The 25,885-nt window shown below is 46.6% G+C and overlaps 1 protein-coding gene across 3 annotated transcripts in view; it reads left to right on the plus strand.

Moving 5' to 3' along the window:
• LOC118377204 (speckle-type POZ protein) overlaps nucleotides 1-25,885 on the plus strand; it is a 122,879-nt gene that overhangs the window by 38,196 nt on the left and 58,798 nt on the right. For all 3 annotated transcript variants that reach the window (XM_052519256.1, XM_052519257.1, XM_052519258.1), the window contains one exon: nucleotides 25,554-25,823. In XM_052519256.1, coding sequence (XP_052375216.1) covers nucleotides 25,746-25,823 — 78 coding nt within the window. In that variant the 5' untranslated portion in view covers nucleotides 25,554-25,745. The remainder of the gene's footprint in view (nucleotides 1-25,553; nucleotides 25,824-25,885) is intronic.

Below are 25,885 nucleotides of genomic sequence, written 5' to 3' on the forward strand. Positions count from 1 at the left end.
ATTGTGTCGAACAGCTCTGGGGAAGGATACCAAAAAAATGTCTGCAGCATTGAAGATCCCCAGGAACACGGTGGCCTCCGTCATTCTAAAATGGAAGAAGTTTGGTTCCACCAAGACTATCTCGAACTGGCCGCCCGGCCAAACTGAGCAATCAGGGGAGACTGGTCTTAGGGAGGTGACCAAGAACCCGAGTTCCTCTGTGGAGATGGGAGATCCTTCCAGAAGGACAACCATCTCTGCAGCACTCAACCAGTCAGGCCTTTATGGTAGACTGGCCATATGGAAGGAAGCTAGTCGTCAGTAAAAGGCACATGACAGCCTGCTTGGAGTTTTACAAAAGGCACCTAACATTTCTAAAAACTTGTTTTTGCTTTGTCATTATGGGGTATTGTGTGTAGATTGAGGGTAAAAAAAATGATTTAATCAATTTTAGATTGACGTAACAAAACAAAATGTGGAAAAAGTCCATGGGTCTGAGTGCTTTCCGAATGCACTGTATATATAGATGGATTTCAGATTTGACCTGGATGAATCCATTGAAGGGTTTCAGTTAACTGTCTGAAGTATTTGTAGATTGGCGTACATTAATAGTCAAGATATTGCGTTTCTTAAACAAAGGTGCAGATGGAGCCAGGTAATTAGAAGAGGTGGCTAGTCTTGCAAATGTCTTTTGTCTGGTAAGTCATTTGTGTAGGTAGGAGGCATATGATTAAAATAACCTATAGTATATAGTCATGAAGCAGGCCTGATGAATCAAACCATTAATCTTTCTGATGATCCCAACAAATTTCATCACTTTCCTGCAAACAAATGCAATAAGATCTTTCTCATCAATTGAAACTCTGAGGAATCTAGTGGATGTGACTTTCCCACTAATTGAGTTTCTTGCTCTATTCTTTGTACAACATTTCTGGTAGATGCACAGCCATTTGCATAAACATAACTATATCGCCAATTATATGTATAATTCTAAAAACTGTAATAATGAAATTTAGAAAGTAATATTTCATGATCAATAGTATGTCTGGAGTAGTTTTCTCCGAAAACCACATTGGTGCGACGTTCCTGTGGTAGAGCGTACTGAAATTGATTTAAACTCCATTAAAATGGAAAACAATGCATGGAGGATTGAAGGATACATGGCAGCTGGAGTTTGGGGTGGTTTTGGCCTCATCATGAATATCATGCATATCATGACGATGAAAAGCAAATGTATTTTGTATTAACTGGACTGAGAGGCTGCTGAGATTAGTACAGTGGGCAAAAAAGTATTTAGTCATCCACCAATTGTGCAAGTTCTCCCACTTAAGAAGATGAGAGAGGCCTGTAATTTTCATCATAGGTACACTTCAACTATGACAGACAAAATGTTTTTTTTTAAAATCCTGACAACCACATTGTAGGATTTTTAATTAATTTATTTGCAAATTATGGTGGAAAATAATTATTTGGTCAATAACAAAAGTTTATCTCAATACTTTGTCATTGCCAACAACGTGTATATAACAGAGGTCAAACGTTTTCTGTAAGTCTTCACAAGGTTTTCACACACTGTTGCTGGTATTTTGGCCCATTCCTCCATGCAGATCTCCTCTAGAGCAGTGATGGTTTGGGGCTGTTGCTGGGCAACACGGACTTTCAACTCCCTCCAAAGATTTTCTACGGGGTTGAGATCTGGAGACTGGCAAGGCCACTCCAGGACCTTGAAATGCTTCTTACGAAGCCACTCCTTCGTTGCCCGGGCGGTGTGTTTGGGATCATTGTCATGCTGAAAGACCCATCCACGTTTCATCTTCAATGCCCTTGCTGATGGAAGGAGGTTTTCACTCAATCTCACGATACATGGCCCCATTCATTCTTTCCTTTACACGGATCAGTCATCCTGGTCCCTTTGCAGAAAAACGGCCCCAAAGCATGATGTTTCCACCCCCATGCTTCACAGTAGGTATGGTGTTCTTTGGATGCAACTCAGCATTCTTTGTCCTCCAAACACGACGAGTTGAGTTTTTACCAAAAAGTTATATTTTGGTTTCATCTCACCACATGACATTCTCCCAATCTTCTTCTGGATCATCCAAATGCTCTCTAGCAAACTTCAGACGGGCCTGGACGTGTACTGGCTTAAGCAGGGGGACACGTCTGGCACTGCAGGATTTGAGTCCCTGGCGGCGTAGTGTGTTACTGATTGTAGGCTTTGTTACTTTGGTCCCAGCTCTCTGCAGGTCACGGGGGGTGTGGTTCTTGGATTTTTGCTCACCGTTCTTGTGATCATTTTGACCCCAAGGGGTGAGATCTTGCGTGGAGCCCCAGTTCGAGTGAGATTCAGTGGTCTTGTATGTCTTCCATTTCCTAATAATTGCTCCCACAGTTGATTTCTTCAAACCAAGCTGCTTACCTATTGCAGATTCAGTCTTCCCAGCCTGGTGCAGGTCTATAATTTTGTTTCTTGTGTCCTTTGACAGATCTTTGGTCTTGGCCATAGTGGAGTTTGGAGTGACTGTTTGAGGTTGTGGACAGGTGTCTTTTATACTGATAACAAGTTCAAACGGGTTCCATTAATACAGGTAACGAGTGGCGGACAGAGGAGCCTCTTAAAGAAGTTACAGGTCTGTGAGAGCCAGAAATCTTGCTTGTTTGTTGGTGACCAAATACTTATCTTCCAACATAATTTGCAAATAAATTCATTAAAAATCATACAATGTGATTTTCTGGATTTTCTTTCCTCATTTTGTCTGTCATAGTTGAAGTGTACCTATGATGAAAATTACAGGCCTCATCTTTTTAAGTGGGATAACTTGCACAATTGGTGGCCGACTAAATACTTTTTTGCCCCACTATTTATTTTTTGGGGAAATGTGGTGTCCAACTTGGGTTTTATAACAAGGGACTGTTGTGACTTGACTTTCATTGATCTGATGGCTGTTATTTAATCCACTAACTATGTTTAATTGTTACTCGATTTAAAATAATTGTGTAACAATTAGCTAATTAGCATTTGGGGCACCACGGAAGAAGTTATTGAATGAGTTACAATCTCCCAAATTAATGTCAAGAAGATATGTTATTGGTAACAGTCACTTGTTAATCCTTAACCTTCTATCAGTTTTATTCTGAACAGTTGTAACCTTGGATCTGCAAGAACCCCGGCCCTGCTGATTATTCAGTACTACACAAATTGGTTTAACCTCTTGAAGCTAGGGGGCACTATTTTTATGTTTGGAAAAATAACTTTCCCAAAATAAACGGCCTATTTCTCAGGACCAGATGCTAGAATATGCATATAATTGACAGATCAGGACAGAACTCAAGTTTCCAAAACTGTAAAGATATTGTCTGTCAGTGTAACAGATCTGATATTGCAGGCGAGAGCCTGAGAAGAATCCAATCAGGAAGTGACTCTTATTTTGAAACCTCAGTGTTCCTATGCATCCCGATTGACCATTGAAAGGGACATCAACCAGATTCCTTTTTCTATGGCTTCCCTAAGGTGTCTACAGCCTTTAGGTATAGTTTCAGGCCTTTATTTTGAAGAATGAGCGTGAACGTGAAGTGGTCAGGTGGGGGCTCTCAGAGTGATTTTTGCGCAAAAGAGAGAGGCGGCCATTGTTCCTCCCGGTCCTAGTGAAAAGCCAACTGTCCCGGTTGATATACACTGCTCAAAAAATAAAAGGAACACTAAAATAACACATCCTAGATCTGAATGAATGAAATATTTTTATTAAATACTTTTGTCTTTACATAGTTGAATGTGCTGACAACAAAATCACACACAAATTATCAATGGAAATCAAATTGATCAACCCATGGAGGTCTGGATTTGGAGTCACACTCAAAATTGAAGTGGAAAACCACACTACAGGCTGATCCAACTTTGATGTAATGTCCTTAAAACAAGTCAAAATGAGGCTCCGTAATGTGTGTCGCCTCGTACCTGTATGACCTCCCTACAACACCTGGGCATGCTCCTGATCAGGTGGCGGATGGTCTCCTGAGGGATCTCCTCCCAGACCTGGATAAAGCATCCGCAAACTCCTGGACAGTCTGTGGTGTAACGTGGCGTTGGTGGATGGAGCGAGACATGATGTCCCAGATGTGCTCAATTGGATTCAGGTCTGGGGAACGGGCGGGCCAGTCCATAGCATCAATGCCTTCCTCTTGCAGGAACTGCTGACACACTCCAGCCACATGAGGTCTAGCATTGTCTTGCATTAGGAAGAACCCAGGGCCAACCGCACCAGCATATGATCTCACAAGGGGTCTGAGGATCTCATCTCGGTAACTAATGGGAGTCAGGCTACCTCTGGCGAGCACATGGAGGGCTGTGCAGCCCCCCAAAGAAATGCCGCCCCACACCATGACTGACCCACCTCCAAACCGGTCATGCTGGAGGATAAATTACTTAAATGTAAATATTGCAGGCAGCAGAACGTTCTCCACGGCGTCTCCAGACTCGCGTCTGTCACATGCTCCGTGTGAACCTGCTTTCATCTGTGAAGAGCATAGTGCGCCAGTGGCGAATTTGCCAATCTTGGTGTTCTCTGGCAAATGCCTAACGTCCTGCACGGTGTTGGGCTGTAAGCACAACCCCCACCTGTGGACGTCGGGCCCTCATACCACCCGCATGGAGTCTGTTTCTGACCGTATGAGCACATGCACATGTGGCCTGCTGGAGGTCATTTTGCAGGGCTCTGGCAGTGCTCCTCCTGCTCCTCCTTGCACAAAGGCGGAGGTAGCGGTCCTACTGCTGGGTTGTTGCCCTCCTACGGCCTCTTCCACGGCTCCTGATGTACTGGCCTGTCTCCTGGTAGCGCCTCCATGCTCTGGACACTACGCTGACAGACACGGCAAACCTTCTTGCCACAGCTCGCATTGATGTGCCATCCTGGATGAGCTGCATTACCTGAGCCACTTGTGGGTTGTAGACTCAGTCTCATGCTGACCACTAGAGTGAAAGCACCGCCAGCATACAAAAGTGACCATAACATCAGCCAGGAAGCATAGGAACTGAGAAGTGGTCTGTGGTCACCAACTGCAGAACCACTCCTTTATTGGGGGTGTCTTGTAATATGATCACATGTTTTGGTTCTAGTAAATATTCTAGCAGCTGTGTTTAGCACTAACTGAAGTTTTATTTAGAGCATTGCAGTAGTCTAACCTAAAAGTGACAAAAGCATGGATGGATGGATACAAAATGAATACATTTTTCTGCATTTTTGGACAAAGTTTCTGATTTTTGCAATGTTACGTACATGGAAAAAATGCTGTCCTTGAAACAGTCTTGATATGTTTGTCAAAAGAGGGATCAGGGCCCTGAGTGATGCCGAGGTCCTTCAGTTTTATTTGAGACTACTGTACACCCATCAAGATTAATTGTCAGATTCAACAGAATATTTCTTTGTTTCTTGAGACCGAGAACTAGCATCTCTGTTTTGTCCGAGTTAAAAAGTTTAGCAACAAACCGGGCAGCAGCATGTAAACAAGTCTACAGGTTCCTAGTTGGCTGACAATATGACGGCTTGTGACAACATAACATTAGAGGGGAGAGGGAAAGACACTTATCGTACATTTGGAAACTACGCTCACAGTAACCTTTCACTCTGCACACAAAGCACCGCCCATGTCTGAATGCCGTCGTTTGTCATCCTCTGGTGAAACCAAACCTTCTTGAAAAGGGTTTTTGTTAGCCTTTCCTGTTGGCAACTTGTACATGCTCTGATTGTCCACCAGAGGTCACAATGTCCTTCTTAGTTGTCCGGTCTCCAATGGGCTGTTTCTTAAGAGCAGCTACTTAGCTGTACTAGTGATTTATCTGTGAGGTTTTTCTAGTTTCTTCCTCGGGTAGATAGTCAAAGTTCCTAACTCACTTTACATGCGCAGCTTTAGATTGGCGGTGTCCTGGTGTGGTAAATTAATTTTCCTCACCTCGTGTTGTTTCTAACCATTTCAACATGTGGACCACGCAAGGTGAGTTAATTTCTTCACCTCGTGTTGGTTCAATATTTCAACCATTTCCCACATGGAGCTAACGCTCCATGCTTTTTTGGTCTGATATGTTAATTCTTAACTCGTCCTTTATATACTCTGGTAAAAAGGGGCGTTCCATTATCCTGATACGATCTATGAGCTCCCTCGGGGTGTGGCTCATCACATTCCTATCTTAACAAAAATGGTTGAATCATTATTCATATGTTCACATCACTATGTCAGTAAACTTGACATAGTTGACAAAGTTGCAATATTTTCATTATACATTTTTTTAATGACAAAATAAACATTGGTTTTCCACATCTACACTTTGACCATTTCTCACATTTGTTCCACTGTTCACTTTTTTGACGTTTTTGGCTGGCAAGACTTTTGAACACAGACATTCCGATCCCAATACTAGAGACACAGAGTTCTCTCCTGCTTGATTTACGACCGGGTGTGATGTGTCAAGTCTCCCCCCTCAGCCATTGCCAAGCTGATCTGACCCATTGTGATCCTCATGTGTAGTCATGACAGAACTGACGATTGTGGAGCGAGACTACATTTTAGACCTTGTGTTAGGCCTCTGTCAGTAAACAGCATTTATAGTAGACATTTTAGGTAATATAGCCTTCTATACGAGACCATAAATCTAATATAGATCTAAATCTAATAAGTCTGTCTTAGCTCTCATGTCTGTCAGTGTAGACCAGTCAAGTTGTCAGGGGCAGCAAGAACTGTCACAACAATGTTGTATTTCGAGAACAGAAAATAGGCCGAATGCTGACCAAAGCTGCCAGGAATATGTTAAAAATAAAAACATTTAGGCACATTGATTGTTTCCAGGCAACATAATTTGTGAGAGGAGAGGAATCTGAAGAGACAACTGGAGGGTATGGAGAAATGGAGCTTAAGACAGGCTTAGTTGTTGGTCCCTTTATGAGCAAGGACTGCTAATTACCAAGCTTTCTGGTCCTCAAATGTGTTTTGAAATCCACTTGATGTGGGAAATGGAGGCGAAAGCGTGTTACCTGGTAAAGTCAAACTGAAGGACGTCTACTTCAAAAACATGATCTAATTCTCTTTTTGTTAGCTTTTTCTCTCATGCTCTCATTTGAATTATAACACCCAAATTATAGAGCATTTTAGAGTATCTCTCTGTGTTGCAGTTTTAAGTTTAAAGGAGATTTGGGTCCACATTGAGATTTGTTTTTTGCTTCAGATAACGAAAAAAAGTAAGGGTCGAAGGGGGCGTGTTGGGATCCCCACTGTCTTACCTTACTGATTCCTTGGAGCTTATTATGGAAGTCAAGCGTCTCTTCACATTTACAGATAGATGGAACTATGTTTACAGCTCATGTCCTCTGCTAGGTGTAATGATTGCTTTCACAGATATGAACACGGGCCTCCAGACGATAGGAGTGGGGGTTGTAGAGACTTTGTTGAGGGAAGTGCACAGGTCAATGAGAGAATACAGTCAATCGCCTGTGGTGATTTTTTTTCCTGATGGTATGAGCCTTATGGTCTTACTTTTTAATTGGGCTCATCCCATTTATGTAATCTGACATTTTTTTTGTGTGTTTGCTGCGTGAGGGAATACATGTGAGGTTTTCTGTTTATCTGGATATTTTTTGTGTTTGGCAGTTTCTCTTTGTTCACATTTTGCACCATGTTTCTCTCTTGGCCAGTCTCTAACAATGGAGTACCAGATACCAAGAAGGTCACTGTGAGGGAAAGGAAATGGGTCACCAGAGTTGTTTCCATAACCACCAATAGCAAGTAGCACCATCCATCTAAAATGTGGTTACTGCCGTGTTATGGCAATCAGCAGCCTTTCATGCTCCTCTGTTGGAGACTAATGGAACAATGGAGAAAAAATGAAAACATTTAAACGAGGCGAAGAGAAACTCCCTCTCACTTAATTTGCATTTTAATTATAAATCGCATAATTACAACGAGTAAGGTATCACACCAGTCTCTCTCTCTCTCCATCCTTCTTCCTACCAGCTTTGCTTATAGGTTCAAAGAACTCTAACTCCAAGTATTTATTTCGGGTAGATAAATAAATAGGATGAGTGGGAAAACTGCGGCAAGGCAAAGGTTAAAGCAGCATTACTATTAGCTCTGAAGTGTGTTGGTTTATACACAATCCCTTCTGGCAACTTGATGTGCAGGAGATGGATATATAGCTACTGTTATGTCTGTTCAGAGTCCTTCTATGGCCGCTGTCATCTTTAATCAGGAGAAGGTTGGCGTGTTAAGGGCTCCTAAAGCTCAACACTATTTGTCTTTGTCAGGAAAGCCTGTCATTTTGGAAGAAGTTATACTGACATGTGGTGTTCGACTGTGCCTATGTGACTGTATGTGAGCTTACAACTGTGTTTATTTGTCTGCACTTACAATTGCACACAGTTAGGTGTTCTGTTGTGAGTGTAGCTCTAGTTGATCCTACCGGAACTGTGAGCAAGGCTTCAGACCTGTGATGTAATGAGAGGGGACTAGGTCACATGGCAGCTGGCCAGCTTTGAAAGGAAGCAGGGAGGGGAGAGGGTTGGGATATAAGATGTGATAGAGCCATAGAAGGGGAGAGAGTGAGATCTAGGTTTAATGCCATGTCAACCTTCTGGGGGCTATAGAAAGCCAGAGAAAGGGGGTTGAGTTGGAGGTATACTGAGGGGAGAGAAAGGTGGAGATCTCTGGGTAGGGAGTCTGTGATATGGAGCCAGATAATGATATAGTATCAGTAGGGCTGTCTCCATGGTTCTCATAGGGCTTTTGTCTGAGTGGCTCTTAATCCATCGCTCCTGCCTGCAGCTGCAGCCCCGGCTCTGCTCTGACACAATCCTTGCCTCTGGTCTTTGTGTGTCTGGGGGATCAGGGCTGCTCTGTGCTGAGCTGGCTGGACAGACACAGCTCACCTTACATGCACCACAACCACCACGTGTACATGTCTGTCATACAGGTGCTGTATGTTACTCTTCTGACTGTCAATCCTACCCGTAACTGCACTCCATATATGTTGTCTTCTCTTGCCCTTTAGGCCAGTATCTCTTCCTGTCTTTATTTACTGTAGCCATCATACTACATTATCTACTCTCCAATCTCTGTATCTTAGCCTGTTACTCTTACCTTTTGATTCCTGTATCTTAGCCTGTTACTCTTACCTTTTGATTCCTGTATCTTAGCCTGTTACTCTTACCTTTTGATTCCTGTATCTTAGCCTGTTACTCTTACCTTTTGATTCCTGTATCTTAGCCTGTTACTCTTTTGATTCCTGTATCTTAGCCTGTAACTCTTACCTTTTGATTCCTGTATCTTAGCCTGTTACTATTACCTTTTGATTCCTGTATCTTAGCCTGTTACTATTACCTTTTGATTCCTGTATCTTAGCCTGTTACTATTACCTTTTGATTCCTGTATCTTAGCCTGTAACTATTACCTTTTGAATCCTGTATCTTAGCCTGTTACTCTTTTGATTCCTGTATCTTAGCCTGTTACTATTACCTTTTGATTCCTGTATCTTAGCCTGTTACTCTTTTGATTCCTGTATCTTAGCCTGTTACTCTTTTGATTCCTGTATCTTAGCCTGTTACTCTTTTGATTCCTGTATCTTAGCCTGTTACTATTACCTTTTGATTCCTGTATCTTAGCCTGTTACTATTACCTTTTGATTCCTGTATCTTAGCCTGTTACTATTACCTTTTGATTCCTGTATCTTAGCCTGTTACTATTACCTTTTGATTCCTGTATCTTAGCCTGTTACTATTACCTTTTGATTCCTGTATCTTAGCCTGTAACTATTACCTTTTGAATCCTGTATCTTAGCCTGTTACTCTTTTGATTCCTGTATCTTAGCCTGTTACTCTTTTGATTCCTGTATCTTAGCCTGTTACTCTTTTGATTCCTGTATCTTAGCCTGTTACTATTACCTTTTGATTCCTGTATCTTAGCCTGTTACTATTACCTTTTGATTCCTGTATCTTAGCCTGTTACTATTACCTTTTGATTCCTGTATCTTAGCCTGTAACTCTTACCTTTTGATTCCTGTATCTTAGCCTGTAACTCTTACCTTTTGATTCCTGTATCTTAGCCTGTAACTCTTACCTTTTGATTCCTGTATCTTAGCCTGTAACTCTTACCTTTTGATTCCTGTATCTTAGCCTGTTACTATTACCCTTTGAATCCTGTATCTTAGCCTGTTACTATTACCTTTTGATTCCTGTATCTTAGCCTGTTACTATTACCTTTTGATTCCTGTATCTTAGCCTGTTACTATTACCTTTTGATTCCTGTATCTTAGCCTGTTACTATTACCTTTTGAATCCTGTATCTTAGCCTGTAACTCTTACCGTTTGATTCCTGTATCTGGAAATCAAGTTATCCCTTTACTCCTCCCTGTATGTCACCTGTTCCTTTGACCCTCACTGATCTTGGAGCAGTTTTTATCCCAGACTCAGTGAGACTCCTAGATCATATCAGAGCTAAGATCACACGTCAACTGCTCTCCACACAGCAGCCGGCTAGCCTGCAGGGATAATTATACTTACTCTAATAGCAGAGTGTTTCAGTTATGACTGGTCTGTCTGTCTAATTGGTGGGGAACCTTCAGTCAGTACCATGTGTGTTTTTCAAATGAGGGTCAGAGCCTTCAGCTGATCAATCTAGTCTGGTCTGGACACACTGTTTTAATACGCTCCCTTTCATCGCTCTACCACCCTAGCCGCTTTTAATTCAACCTGACCTTCTAATTAGCAGACTTCATTAACCCTCTGTCAGATGTCTTGCCAGAGCTGGAGGAAAGGAAGGTGTGGGGGAGGAGGGGGGTGATGTTAAAATAAGGTAACGAGAATCTACGTATTTTGATATGTGGATAAACTTCCTCTGGCTGCACATCCTCCACCTGGCCAGGTGGTGGCGGTGTCTGGCTGCTCGGTGCAAGCTAGCGTGTGTCTTCTCTTCTCAGCAGGAAGCGGGCCCGGAGGGAGAGGCTGCTGGGTGGTGCCGTGTATTTGATGTTTCTCTTTCATGTTGCAAGTGAAAGGGAATTTAAATGGAGAGCCGTTATGCGTCTGCTTTTTTTTCCAGAATGATTTTTTTTTTCTTTTTTTTTTCTTCTGAGTAGAGCAGTAGCCAGCTGTAATGAATTCCAGAAGGGGTTCCATCGTCTCTTGTCATCCAGCAGGACCTCCTATTTCACAGCAGGCCCAACGTCTTTAAGTCCCTGCCATATGTTGACATGTTGTTCAGGCTATATTTGAACTATTCTATATGGATGTATTTAGACACTCACTCGTCCAGGGGTGGGCAATAACTTCGGCTTGGGGGCCAATTTGAAAATTCTGAGTTTTTTTTCTGGACTAATTTGTTTGTCTTAAGCAGTTTGGACCAGAGAAAGGACAGTTATTTGAAAATGTAGAGGTCCATTATCACTTCTCCATACGTTGTCTAGTTTTAGAATTTCAAGAGTGGTCTGGATTGTTTTTTAACCATGACACCCATTTTTTTTTTTTTTTTTTAAAAACTCAAACCACCCCGGGCACTGATTGAATGGGCTTGGAGGCCATATATGGCCTGTGGGCTCTATGTTGCCCACTCCTGGTAGTCACTACACAAATTGACAACACTTGCACTACTGTAGGATTATGTCTATCTACAAATGTTCAATATATACCCTAGGCTTTGTTCATGTGGTTCCTTTTTATTTATGTTTCTCAAACTAGAGGATGTAATAATGTGTGTTTAATAAGAAGTGGACTGTTGAATCTGCAAGCTCCCCCCAAGCTACTTTCCAGCTGTATATTAACTCGAGAATAGAGGGTTGTTCTGAATGCTGATAGATTGGAATCATGACTGGTCTGCCACATATGAGTACACTAAACCCCCACTGGAACGTTCTAGTGAGAAGGAGAACCACGAGGTAGATTGGATGCCTCGACTGTCAGTTAGGGAACCTGAACTGACCTGGGATGACTGAGAAACATTCATATTGCCCCAGGCTCTCCCCAGTTCCAAGATGGCGTAGCAGTCAGACTTCGTTGTTCTCGTCTTGTCATTTTTCTTTTATCTTTTTTCTTCGCATTTATATTTACAAAATATTTTTGTTAACCTCAACTTCAACACACTCTCCTGCAATCTGCCTCGCCCAATGTGGTATGGATCTGCTATTTTCTTTCTTTTGAACCGGAACCCCCAACGGAAGCTAGCCAGCTAACTAGGTCGTAGTCATTGGCTAACCTTTAGCCCGGACAACTCTTGCCAGTCTGCACAGCGCTACTCAAACCTGAGAAAATCATACTTATTTTTCTCCATATCTCTGGTTTCCTACCGCAAGCCCTGAACCTTTTCACCTGGATCATCGCAGCTAGCTAGCTGCTATCCGAGTGGTCACTCCTGGCTAACGTCTCTGTCCCGAAGCAAGAACAAATTAGCCAGGAGCTAGCCTTTCCTAGGCCCATCACCCGGCTAGCTGAAGAGGTCCATCAGCTACTCCTTCGGCTACAATACCTATTTTGCCAATTGGCCTGGAGCCCTTTTACTGCTGACACGGAGCCCCGTCGATCCATCACGACTGGACTGCGGACGTAATCTGCCCGAGGGGTTTTTTCAACTGGCTTCTCCGTCGTGACGTCCCCCGAATGCCCATCTGCTAGCCGCAGCACGCAAGCTGTCTAGAGTATATTGGACTATTACCTGAATAGGTCCATCGACCAAGTTCTTGGGCCACTATGCCTATTTTGTCAATTGGCCTGGACCCTTTTACCACGCGGAGCCCTGCTGAGCCATCACGACTGGACTGCCGACGTAACAGCACGAGGGGGCTACAACAGATTTCTTCCTTCACAACATCCCCCTTCTGTTAGCTTGCTAGCCCCGGCCCACAGCTGTCTGAATCGCCATGTCTCCAGCCCACCTAGCTACTCACTGGATCTCTATGATCACTCGGCTTTGCATGCCTAATGTCAATATGCCTTGTCCATTGCTGTTTTGGTTAGTGAGTATTGCCTTATTTCACTGTAGACCCTCTAGCCCTGCTCAACACGCTTTCGCTAATAATTTAGTTCCACCTCCCACACATGCGGTGACCTCACCTGGTTTAAATTCTCTTTCTAGAGAAAATATCTCTCATCGTCACTCAATGCATAGGTTTACCTCCACTGTATTCACATCCTACCATACCCTTGTCTGTACATTATTCCTTCAATCTATTCGTCCATGCCCAGAAACCTGCTCCTTTTACTCTCTGTTCCGAACGTACTCGACGACCAGTTCTTATAGCCTTTAGCCGTACCCTTATCCTACTCCTCCTCTGGTGATGTAGATGTTAATCCAGGCCCTGCAGTGCCTTCCTCCACTCCCATTTCCCAGGCGCTCTCATTTGTTGACTTCTGTAACCATAAAAGCCTTGGTTTCATGCATTGGAAGCCTCCTTCCTAAGTTTGTTTTATTCAATGCTTTAGCACACTCTGCCAACCCCGATGTCCTAGCTGTGTCTGAATCCTGGCTTAGAAAGACACCAAAAACCCTGAAATTTCCAACCCTAACTATACCATTTTCCAACAAGATAGAACTGCGAAATGGGGTGGAGTTGCAATCTACAGCAGAGAGAGCCTGCAGAGTTCTGTCTTAATATCCAGGTCTTTGCCCAAACAATTTGAGCTTCTACTTTTAAAAATCCACCTTTCCAGAAACAAGTCTCTCACTGTTGCTGCTTGCTATAGACCACCTTCTGCCCCCAGCTGTGCCCTGGACACCATATGTGAATTGATTGCCCCCCATCTATGTTCAGAGCTCGTATTGTTAGGTGACCTAAACTGGGACATCACTGTCAAGCGCTCCCTAAAACACTTCAGTGAGCAGGCCTTTCCAATCAACATGGCCCGGGTATCCTGGAAGGATATTAACCTCATTCCGTCAGTAGAGGATGCCTGGTTATCCTTTAAAAGTGCTTTCCTCACCATCTTAAATAAGCTTGCCCCGTTCAAAAAATGTAGAACCAGGAACAGATATAGCCCATGGTTCAAAAAAGTTGCGGGGCACTGTAAAGTCCTTGGAGAATAAGAACACCTCCTCCCAGCTGCCTACTGCACTGAGGCTAGGAAACACTGTCACCACTGATAAATCCACAATAATTGAGAATTTCAATAAGCATTTTCTACGGCTGGCTTTCCACCTGGCTACCCCTACCCCTGTCAACAGCTCTGCACCCGCCACAGCAACTTGCCCAAGCCTCACCCATTTCTCCTTCACCCAAATCCAGATAGCTGATGTTCTGAAAGAGAGGCAAAATCTGGACCCTACAAATCAGCCGGGCAAGACAATCTGGACCCTCTCTTTCTAAAAGTATCTGCCACAATTTTTGCAACACCTATTACTAGCCTGTTCAACCTTGCTGTCGTATCGTCTGAAATCCCCAAAGATTGGAAAGATGCCGCGGATATCCCCCTCTTCAAAGGGGGAGACAATCTAGTCCCAAACTGTTGCAGACATATCTATCCTACCCTGCCTTTATAAAGTCTTTGAAAGCCAAGTTAACAAACAGATCACCGATCATTTAGAATCCCACGGTACCTTCTCCGCGCTCAAGGTCATAAACGACATCATAACCGGCATCGATAAGAGACAATACTGTGCAACCGTATTCATCGACCTGGCCAAGGCTTTCGACTCTGTCAATCACCACATTCTTATCGGCAGAGTCCACAGCCTTGGTTTCTCAAATGACTGCAAAGCCTGGTTCACCAACGACTTCTCAGACAGAGTTCAGTGTGTCAAATCGGAGGACCTGTTGTCCGGACCTCTGGCAGTCTCTTTGGGAGTACCACAGGGACTCTTTTCTCTGTATACATCAATGATGTTGCTCTTGCTGCTGGTGATTCTCTGATCCACCTCAACGCAGACGACACCATTCTGTGTACTTGTGGCCCCTCTGGACACTGTGTTTAACTAACCTCCAGACAAGCTTCAATGCCATACAACTCTCCTTCCATGGCCTCAAACTGCTCTTAAATGCAAGTATAACTAAATACTCTTCAACTGATCGCTGCCCACACCTGCCCACCCGTCCAGCATCACTACTCTGGACGGTTCTGACTTAGAATATGTGGACAACAATAAATACCCAGGTGTCTGGTTAGACTGTAAACTATCATTCCAGACTCCCATTAAGCATCTCCAATCCAAAATCAAATCTAGAATCGGCTTCCTATTTCACAACAAAACATCCTTCACTCATGCTGCCAAACTTACCCTCGTAAAACTGACTATCCTACCGATCCTTGACTTCGGCGATGTCATTTACAAAATAGCCTCCAACACTCTACTCAGCAAATTGGATGTAGTAGTGCCATCCATTTCGTCACCAAAGCCCCATGTACCACCCACTACTGCGACCTGTATGCTCTCGTTGGCTGGCCCTCGCTTCATATTCGTCGCCAGACCCACTGGCTCCAGGTCATCTACAAGTCTTTGCTAGGTAAAGCCCCACCTTATTCCAGCTCACTGGTCAACATAGCAGCACCCACCCGTAGCACGCGCTCCAGCAGGTATATTTCACTGGTCACCCCCAAAGCCAATTCCTGCTTTGGTCGTCTTTCCTTCCAGTTTTCTGCTGCCAATGACTGGAACGAACCACAAAAATCTCTGTAGCTGGAGGCAAATATCTCCCTCAATAACTTTAAGCACTAGCTGTCAGAGCAGCTCAAAAATCACTACACCTGTAAATAGCCCATCCAACTTCATCATCCCCATACTGTTATTTATTTAGCTCCTTTGCACCCCAGTATCTCTACTTGCACACTCATCTGCATATCTATCACTCCAGTGTTGAATTGCTATATTGTCATTATTTCGCTACTATGGTCTATTTATTGCCTTACCTCCCTTATCCTACCTCATTTGCACACACTGTATAAACATTTTCCTATTGTATTATTTATTAACTGTTTGTTTATTCCATGTCTAACTCTGTGTCGCATTGCTTTTCTTTATCTTGGCCAGGTCACAGTTGTAAATGTGAACTTGTTCTCAACTAGCCTGCCTGGTTAAATAATGATATATATATACAGTGGGCCAAAAAAGTATTTAGTCAGCCACCAATTGTGCGAATTCTCCCACTTAAAAAGATGAGAGAGGCCTGTAATTTTCATCATAGGTACACTTCAACTATGACAGACAAAATGAAAAAAAAAATCCAGAAAATCACATTGTAGGATTGTTAATGAATTTATTTGCAAATGATGTTGGAAAATAAGTATTTGGTCAATAACAAAAGTTTATCTCAATACTTTGTCATTGCCAACAACGTGTATATAACAGAGGTCAAACGTTTTCTGTAAGTCTTCACAAGGTTTTCACACACTGTTGCTGGTATTTTGGCCCATTCCTCCATGCAGATCTCCTCTAGAGCAGTGATGGTTTGGGGCTGTTGCTGGGCAACACGGACTTTCAACTCCCTCCAAAGATTTTCTATGGGGTTGAGATCTGGAGACTGGCAAGGCCACTCCAGGACCTTGAAATGCTTCTTACTAAGCCACTACTTCATTGCCCGGGCGGTGTGTTTGGGATCATTGTCATGCTGAAAGACCCATCCACGTTTCATTTTCAATGCCCTTGCTGATGGAAGGAGGTTTTCACTCATTTACATTTACATTTAAGTCATTTAGCAGACGCTCTTATCCAGAGCGACTTACAAATTGGTGCATTCACCTTATGACATCCAGTGGAACAGCCACTTTACAATAGTGCATCTAAATCTTTTAGGGGGGGGGGGGTGAGAAGGATTACTTATCCTATCCTAGGTATTCCTTAAAGAGGTGGGGTTTCAGGTGTCTCCGGAAGGTGGTGATTGACTCCGCTGTCCTGGCGTTGTGAGGGAGTTTGTTCCACCATTGGGGGGCCAGAGCAGCGAACAGTTTTGACTGGGCTGAGCGGGAACTGTACTTCCTCAGTGGTAGGGAGGCGAGCAGGCCAGAGGTGGATGAACACTGTGCCCTTGTTTGGGTGTAGGGCCTGATCAGAGCCTGGAGGTACTGAGGTGCCGTTCCCCTCACAGCTCCGTAGGCAAGCACCATGGTCTTGTAGCGGATGCGAGCTTCAACTGGAAGCCAGTGGAGAGAGCGGAGGAGCGGGGTGACGTGAGAGAACTTGGGAAGGTTGAACACCAGACGGGCTGCGGCGTTCTGGATGAGTTGTAGGGGTTTAATGGCACAGGCAGGGAGCCCAGCCAACAGCGAGTTGCAGTAATCCAGACGGGAGATGACAAGTGCCTGGATTAGGACCTGCGCCGCTTCCTGTGTGAGGCAGGGTCGTACTCTGCGGATGTTGTAGAGCATGACCCTACAGGAACGGGCCACCGCCTTGATGTTAGTTGAGAACGACAGGGTGTTGTCCAGGATCACGCCAAGATTCTTAGCGCTCTGGGAGGAGGACACAATGGAGTTGTCAACCGTGATGGAGAGATCATGGAACGGGCAGTCCTTCCCCGGGAGGAAGAGCAGCTCCGTCTTGCCGAGGTTCAGCTTGAGGTGGTGATCCGTCATCCACACTGATATGTCTGCCAGACATGCAGAGATGCGATTCGCCACCTGGTCATCAGAAGGGGGAAAGGAGAAGATTAATTGTGTGTCGTCTGCATAGCAATGATAGGAGAGACCATGTGAGGTTATGACAGAGCCAAGTGACTTGGTGTATAGCGAGAATAGGAGAGGGCCTAGAACAGAGCCCTGGGGACACCAGTGGTGAGAGCGCGTGGTGAGGAGACAGATTCTCGCCACGCCACCTGGTAGGAGCGACCTGTCAGGTAGGACGCAATCCAAGCGTGGGCCGCGCCGGAGATGCCCAACTCGGAGAGAGTGGAGAGGAGGATCTGATGGTTCACAGTATCGAAGGCAGCCGATAGGTCTAGAAGGATGAGAGCAGAGGAGAGAGAGTTAGCTTTAGCGGTGCGGAGCGCCTCCGTGATACAGAGAAGAGCAGTCTCAGTTGAATGACTAGTCTTGAAACCTGACTGATTTGGATCAAGAAGGTCATTCTGAGAGAGATAGCGGGAGAGCTGGCCAAGGACGGCACGTTCAAGAGTTTTGGAGAGAAAAGAAAGAAGGGATACTGGTCTGTAGTTGTTGACATCGGAGGGATCGAGTGTAGGTTTTTTCAGAAGGGGTGCAACTCTCGCTCTCTTGAAGACGGAAGGGACGTAGCCAGCGGTCAGGGATGAGTTGATGAGCGAGGTGAGGTAAGGGAGAAGGTCTCCGGAAATGGTCTGGAGAAGAGAGGAGGGGATAGGGTCAAGCGGGCAGGTTGTTGGGCGGCCGGCCGTCACAAGACGCGAGATTTCATCTGGAGAGAGCGGGGAGAAAGAGGTCAGAGCACAGGGTACGGCAGTGTGAGCAGAACCAGCGGTGTCGTTTGACTTAGCAAACAAGGATCGGATGTCGTCGACCTTCTTTTCAAAATGGTTGACGTAGTCATCTGCAGAGATACACGATACATGGCCCCATTCATTCTTTCCTTTACACGGATCAGTCATCCTGGTCCCTTTGCAGAAAAACAGCCCCAAAGCATGATGTTTCCACCCCCATGCTTCACAGTAGGTATGGTGTTCTTTGGATGCAACTCAGCATTCTTTGTCCTCCAAACACGACGAGTTGAGTTTTTACCAAAAAGTTATATTTTGGTTTCATCTGACCACATGACATTCTCCCAATCTTCTTCTGGATCATCCAAATGCTCTCTAGCAAACTTCAGACGTGCCTGGACATGTACTGGCTTAAGCAGGGGGACACGTCTGGCACTGCAGGATTTGAGTCCCTGGCGGCGTAGTGCGTTACTGATGGTAGGCTTTGTTACTTTGGTCCCAGCTCTCTGCAGGTCATTCACTAGGTCCCCCCGCGTGGTTCTGGGATTTTTGCTCACCGTTCTTGTGATCCTTTTGACCCCACGGGGTGAGATCTTGCGTGGAGCCCCAGCTCGAGGGAGATTCAGTGGTCTTGTATGTCTTCCATTTCCTAGTAATTGCTCCCACAGTTGATTTCTTCAAACCAAGCTGCTTACCTATTGCAGATTCAGTCTTCCCAGCCCGGTGCAGGTCTACAATTTTGTTTCTGGTGTCCTTTGACAGATCTTTGGTCTTGGCCATAGTAGATTTTGGAGTGTGACTGTTTGAGGTTGTGGACGGGTGTCTTTTATACTGATAACAAGTTCTAACAGGTGCCATTAATACAGGTAACGAGTGGCGGACAGAGGAGCCTCTTAAAGAAGAAGTTACAGGTCTGTGAGAGCCAGAAACCTTGCTTGTTTGTAGGTGACCAAATACTTATTTTCCAACATAATTTTCAAATAAATTCATTAAAAATCATACAATGTGATTTTCTGGATTTTCTTTCCTAATTTTGTCTGTCATAGTTGAAGTGTACCTATGATGAAAACTACAGACCTCTCTCATCTTTTTAAGTGGGAGAACTCGCACAATTGGTGGCTGACTAAATACTTTTTTGCCCCACTGTGTGTGTGTGTGTGTGTGTGTGTGTGTGTGTGTGTGTGTGTGTGTGTGTGTGTGTGTGTGTGTGTGTGTGTGTGTGTGTGTGTGTGTGTGTTCCTCCTCTGCTTCCCCATCTTCTGTTTCTAATGCGAGGGATGGAGAGGACATGACATCCATTTAGACCGTTGTTTTCCATATGTCAATGTTTGAGTAATGCACTCACCTCTTAGTGTTGGGAGGGAGGTGAAGGCTGTGTTGGGAGGGAGGTGAAGGCTGTGTTGGGAGGGGGAGGTGAAGGCTGTGTTGGGAGGGGGAGGTGAAGGAGGTGGTGGGAGGGGGAGGTGAAGGAGGTGGTGGGAGGGGGAGGTGAAGGCGGTGGTGGGAGGTGAAGGCTGTGTTGGGAGGGGGAGGTGAAGGCTGTGTTGGGAGGGGGAGGTGAAGGCTGTGTTGGGAGGGGGAGGTGAAGGCTGTGTTGGGAGGGGGAGGTGAAGGCTGTGTTGGGAGGGGGAGGTGAAGGCTGTGGTGGGAGGGGGAGGTGAAGGCTGTGTTGGGAGGGGAGGTGAAGGCTGTGGTGGGAGGGGAGGTGAAGGAGGTGGTGGGAGGGGGAGGTGAAGGCGGTGGTGGGAGGGGGAGGTGAAGGCGGTGGTGGGAGGGGGAGGTGAAGGCGGTGGTGGGAGGGGAGGTGAAGGCGGTGGTGGGAGGGGGAGGTGAAGGCGGTGGTGGGAGGGGAGGTGAAGGCGGTGGTGGGAGGGGAGGTGAAGGCGGTGGTGGGAGGGGAGGTGAAGGCTGTGTTGGGAGGGGGAGGTGAAGGCTGTGTTGGGAGGGGAGGTGAAGGCTGTGTTGGGAGGGGAGGTGAAGGCTGTGTTGGGAGGGGAGGTGAAGGATGTGTGGGAGGGGAGGTGAAGGCTGTGTTGGGAGGGGAGGTGAAGGCTGTGTTGGGAGGGGGAGGTGAAGGCGGTGGTGGGAGGGGGAGGTGAAGGCGGTGGTGGGAGGGGGAGGTGAAGGCGGTGGTGGGAGGGGAGGTGAAGGCGGTGGTGGGAGGGGAGGTGAAGGCGGTGGTGGGAGGGGGAGGTGAAGGCGGTGGTGGGAGGGGGAGGTGAAGGCTGTGTTGGGAGGGGGAGGTGAAGGCTGTGTTGGGAGGGGGAGGTGAAGGCTGTGTTGGGAGGGGGAGGTGAAGGCTGTGTTGGGAGGGGGAGGTGAAGGCGGTGGTGGGAGGGGGAGGTGAAGGCGGTGGTGGGAGGGGGAGGTGAAGGCGGTGGTGGGAGGGGGAGGTGAAGGCGGTGGTGGGAGGGGAGGTGAAGGCTGTGTTGGGAGGGGGAGGTGAAGGCTGTGTTGGGAGGGGGAGGTGAAGGCTGTGTTGGGAGGGAGGTGAAGGCTGTGTTGGGAGGGGGAGGTGAAGGATGTGTTGGGAGGGGGAGGTGAAGGGTGTGGTGGGAGGGGGAGGTGAAGGCTGTGTTGGGAGGGAGGTGAAGGCGGTGGTGGGAGGGGGAGGTGAAGGCTGTGTTGGGAGGGGGAGGTGAAGGCTGTGTTGGGAGGGGGAGGTGAAGGCTGTGTTGGGAGGGAGGTGAAGGCTGTGTTGGGAGGGAGGTGAAGGCGGTGGTGGGAGGGGGAGGTGAAGGCTGTGTTGGGAGGGGGAGGTGAAGGCTGTGTTGGGAGGGGGAGGTGAAGGCTGTGTTGGGAGGGGAGGTGAAGGCTGTGTTGGGAGGGGGAGGTGAAGGCTGTGTTGGGAGGGGGAGGTGAAGGCTGTGTTGGGAGGGAGGTGAAGGCGGTGGTGGGAGGGGGAGGTGAAGGCTGTGGTGGGAGGGGAGGTGAAGGCTGTGTTGGGAGGGGGAGGTGAAGGCGGTGGTGGGAGGGAGGGAGATCTGGACTCGCACAGTGAGAGAGGCCTGTCTATGTGATTAATATAAATGTGCTCCAGGTCCTCATCCTGTCGGTCCCCACAGCAGCAGACTTGGATGGGATAGGGAAATGAGATGTGGGCGGTAGGCAATCACGCATATACACAACCCGAGAAACACTCACAGCACAACACCGCTGCCATCCTTACCTCGTACTTTGTCTAGTGATTGTTTTCAGGGGAGCACACAACCCTCTTAACGCTCTCTGACGTACTGCTGTGTTGATATTTATTTCCCCTGCCATGTGTATTCTCACCTGTTAGTCCTCCTGTCCATTGGTGCTGACTCACCAGCTGAATCATCATGATGAATGAACCATCTAACCTCCGGCGCCGACAGAGATGGCCGCCTCGCTTCGCGTTCCTAGGAAACTATGCAGTTTTTAGATTTTTTTACGTGTTATTTCTTACGTTGGTACCCCAGGTAATCTTACGTTTCATTACATACAGTTGAGAAGAACTACTGAACTTAAGAGCAGTGTCAACTCACCATCAGTACGACCAAGAATATGACTTTCGCGAAGCGGATCCACAGCTCGGCATTTAACACCATAGTGCCCTCCAAGCTCGTCATCAACTTCGAGACTCTGGGTCTCGACCCCGCCCTGTGCAACTGGGTACTGGACTTCCTGACGGGCCGCCCCCAGGTGGTGAGGGTAGGCAACAACATCTCCACCCCGCTGATCCTCAACACTGGGGCCCCACAAGGGTGCGTTCTGAGCCCTCTCCTGTACTCCCTGTTCACCCACGACTGCGTGGCCACGCACGCCTCCAACTCAATCATCAAGTTGCGGATGACACAACAGTGGTAGGCTTGATTACCAACACCGACGAGGGAGGAGGTGAGGGCCCTCTGAGTGTGGTGTCAGGAAAATAACCTCACACTCAACGTCAACAAAACTAAGGAGATGATTGTGGACTTCAGGAAACAGCAGAGGGAACACCCCCCTATCCACATCGATGGAACAGTAGTGGAGAGGGTAGTAAGTTTTAAGTTCCTCGGCGTACACATCACAGACGAACTGAATTGGTCCACTCACACTGACAGCGTCGTGAAGAAGGCGCAGCAGCGCCTCTTCAACCTCAGGAGGCTGAAGAAATTTGGCTTATCACCAAAAGCACTCACAAACTTCTACAGATGCACAATCGAGAGCATCCTGTCGGGCTGTATCACCGCCTGGTACGGCAACTGCTCCGCCCACAACCGTAAGGCTCTCCAGAGGGTAGTGAGGTCTGCACAACGCATCACCGGGGGCAAACTACCTGCCCTCCAGGACACCTACACCACCCGATGTTACAGGAAGGCCATAAAGATCATCAAGGACAGCAACCACCCGAGCCACTGCCTGTTCACCCCGCAATCATCCAGAAGGCGAGGTCAGTACAGGTGCATCAAAGCTGGGACCGAGAGACTGAAAAACAGCTTCTATCTCAAGGCCATCAGACTGTTAAACAGCCACCACTAACGTTGAGTGGCTGCTGCCAACACACTGACTCAACTCCAGCCACTTTAATAATGGGAATTGATGGGAAATGATGTAAATATATCACTTGCCACTTTAAACAATGCTACCTAATATAATGTTTACATACCCTACATTATTCATCTCATATGTATATGTATATACTGTACTCTATATAATCTACTGCATCCTTATGTAATACATGTATCATTTGCCACTTTAACTATGCCACTTTGTTTACATACCCATCTCATATGTATATACTGCACTCAATACCATCTACTGTATCTTGCCTATGCCGCTCTGTACCATCACTCATTCATATATCTTTATGTACATATTCTTTATCCCCTTACACTTGTGTCTATAAGGAAGTAGTTTTTGAATTGTTAGCTAGATTACTTGTTGGTTATTACTGCATTGTCGGAACTAGAAGCACAAGCATTTCGCTACACTCGCACTAACATCTGCTAACCATGTGTATGTGACAAATAACATTTTATTTGATTTGATCTCAAGATTTTGAAGTGAGGGAGTACAAGGATTACCACACACACACACACTACCACACACCCCACCCCCCACTATCTCTGAGTTGTTACTGTCATTTTTCTGATTCTCTGCTCCTGATGATTGTCATGAAAAGACAAATCAATCCCCAGCTTTATTCTGGTTAAGTGTCATCTGGGTGTATTTAGAAAAGCTGTGAAGTTGTTAGCGATGGTGCCAGTATTGTCATGTTTTCTTAGTGGTTTCTTTGTGATTGCTGTTGGCAGCACACATGTTGGGAGACAGTAGCCTATACAGAGACATGAGAACACACAGCTTAAAGGAACATACGGGGGCACATTTATTGCACCCATGCAACGCACACACTCTGCCACACAGCAGTTTGCATGCGTGCATGCATTTGCGCACTTAAGCTGCATATTTGTTACACCCATGAACACCCACAAGTTCACACACACTATAATTCATTGTTAGGAAATCTCAGGTAATTTAAATTGCAAATCAGTGCTGCCTTGTTCCTCATCTTTTGATTAATATTGTATTGTTTTACTGAGTGAAAATGCCACCAGTGTTTTTCATCAGATGCAAATAGAACAAATTAAGAAACAGAAAGATCAGATCCAACAGAAAGTTAAAACATTCATGAAGTCCTGTCTGCGTCCGTGGAGGTCTGTGTGTCGTCTCACCCGTCTCCACTCTGTCATACAGAGGAGGTGGACCCCCCCATTGCCCTTCCCTCTCTCTCACGCTCTCACAGATTCTGTCTGGGAAGTTCTCTAGGTCCTGAACTTCCCTTTCAATCAGCCACTAATTAAGAAGCAAAGCAAAGGGATTGTCTGGCTACGAGACAGGGGGACTTGCAGGTTGACTGAGAAAAAGAGAGAACGAGAGAAGAGGAGACTTGCCCTGAGACCCTGTGATAGCTTCAAGCAGGGGGGAGCGGGAGGAGAGGAGCCAGGGAGAGTGAGGAAAGGAGCCAGGGAGAGTGAGGAAAGGAGCCAGGGAGAGTGAGGAAAGGAGCCAGGGAGAGTGAGGAAAGGAGCCAGGGAGAGTGAGGAAAGGAGCCAGGGAGAAGGAGGAAAGGAGCCAGGGAGAAGGAGGAAAGGAGCCAGGGAGAAGGAGGAAAGGAGCCAGGGAGAAGGAGGAAAGGAGCCAGGGGGAGGGGGGAAAGGAGCCAGGGGAAGGGGGAAAGGAGCCGGGGGAAAGGAGCCAGGGGAAGGGGGGAATGGAGCCAGGGGAAGGGGGGAAAGGAGCCAGGGGAGGGGGAAAGGAGCCAGGGGAGGGGGAAAGGAGCCAGGGGAGGGGGAAAGGAGCCAGGGGAGGGGGAAAGGAGCCAGGTTGAGGGGGAAAGGAGCCAGGTTGAGGGGGAAAGGAGCCAGGTTGAGGGGGAAAGGAGCCAGGTTGAGGGGGAAAGGAGCCAGGGGAGGGGGAAAGGAGCCAGGGAGAGGGAGGAAAGGAGCCAGGGGGAGGGGGGAAAGGAGCCAGGTTGAGGGGGGAAAGGAGCCAGGTTGAGGGAGGAAAGGAGCCAGGTTGAGGGAGGAAAGGAGCCAGGGGGAGGGGGGAAAGGAGCCAGGTTGAGGGGGAAAGGAGCCAGGTTGAGGGGGGAAAGGAGAACAAAATATGATAATTTGTTGATTTTATTTCACCAGGCAAGTCAATTAACACGTTCTATTCCCAGGGGTCATCTGTGATTCTGTAAAGGTGATATTGAAGAGAAGTCATTGGTTAAAGTCACAGTTCTCTCTCATAGATCTATGGTTCAACTGAAGTCAATACTGTTTTTCTATTGTGGCTGTATTCACACATGTACCTTGAAAAACAGAGTGAAAAACTTTTCACACAGATTGATTTTGGAATAGGCTATGACATTTCCAAGTTGATGTGCTCTATGAAAGTTGTATGTGACCTTGTGTAGGCTACTTGAGTGAGTGGAGATTGGCAGGCAGGCGTGGGATGATGGTCTTAAGCCTTGCTCTTCACTCTAAGTCACAGTTCGGCTGGCGCTCCGCTCAAAGCAAAAGAAAGGCAGAACCATGGCAGATAAACGAGGGCTTTTCTCACTGAAGCCGAGCGAGCAGCGTTCACAGCCTCTCTGCTTTGAATGCAGAGGCCCTTTGAAAACAAATGAATTCAGAGCTGTTTTGTCCTACTTACTGAGCAATACCGCTCAATTACAATTATCCTTTTAGCACACACGCACTGACTATAACACCTATGATAATGCGACTCTCTCTGATTGTAGGGTATTGCTGTGGGTTCCCTGGACATTCCCCAGACGTTATCCTTGGCTGGACCCTGGTGCTGTGTGTGGTGGTCTGGTTGAATACTTAGCCAATTCAGTGGTGTTCTGTTGGGCTCAGCCACCCCTCCACTCTGTCCCCCTCCTGGCTGGTGCTCAGGCTCAGCTCAGGCCCCCCCTGCCTCAACTCTGGCGATGTCAAGAGTCCCGAGTCCCCCTCCCCCCGCGGACATGTCCAGCGGCCCCGTGGCTGAGAGCTGGTGTTACACTCAGGTAAGCGTGGGGATTGGTGTGTGTGTGTGTACACATGTATCTGTTTTTCTATGTACAGTACT

The sequence above is a fragment of the Oncorhynchus keta genome, chromosome 5, assembly GCF_023373465.1.
Source record: "Oncorhynchus keta strain PuntledgeMale-10-30-2019 chromosome 5, Oket_V2, whole genome shotgun sequence".
NCBI classification, from domain to species: Eukaryota; Metazoa; Chordata; class Actinopteri; order Salmoniformes; family Salmonidae; genus Oncorhynchus; species Oncorhynchus keta.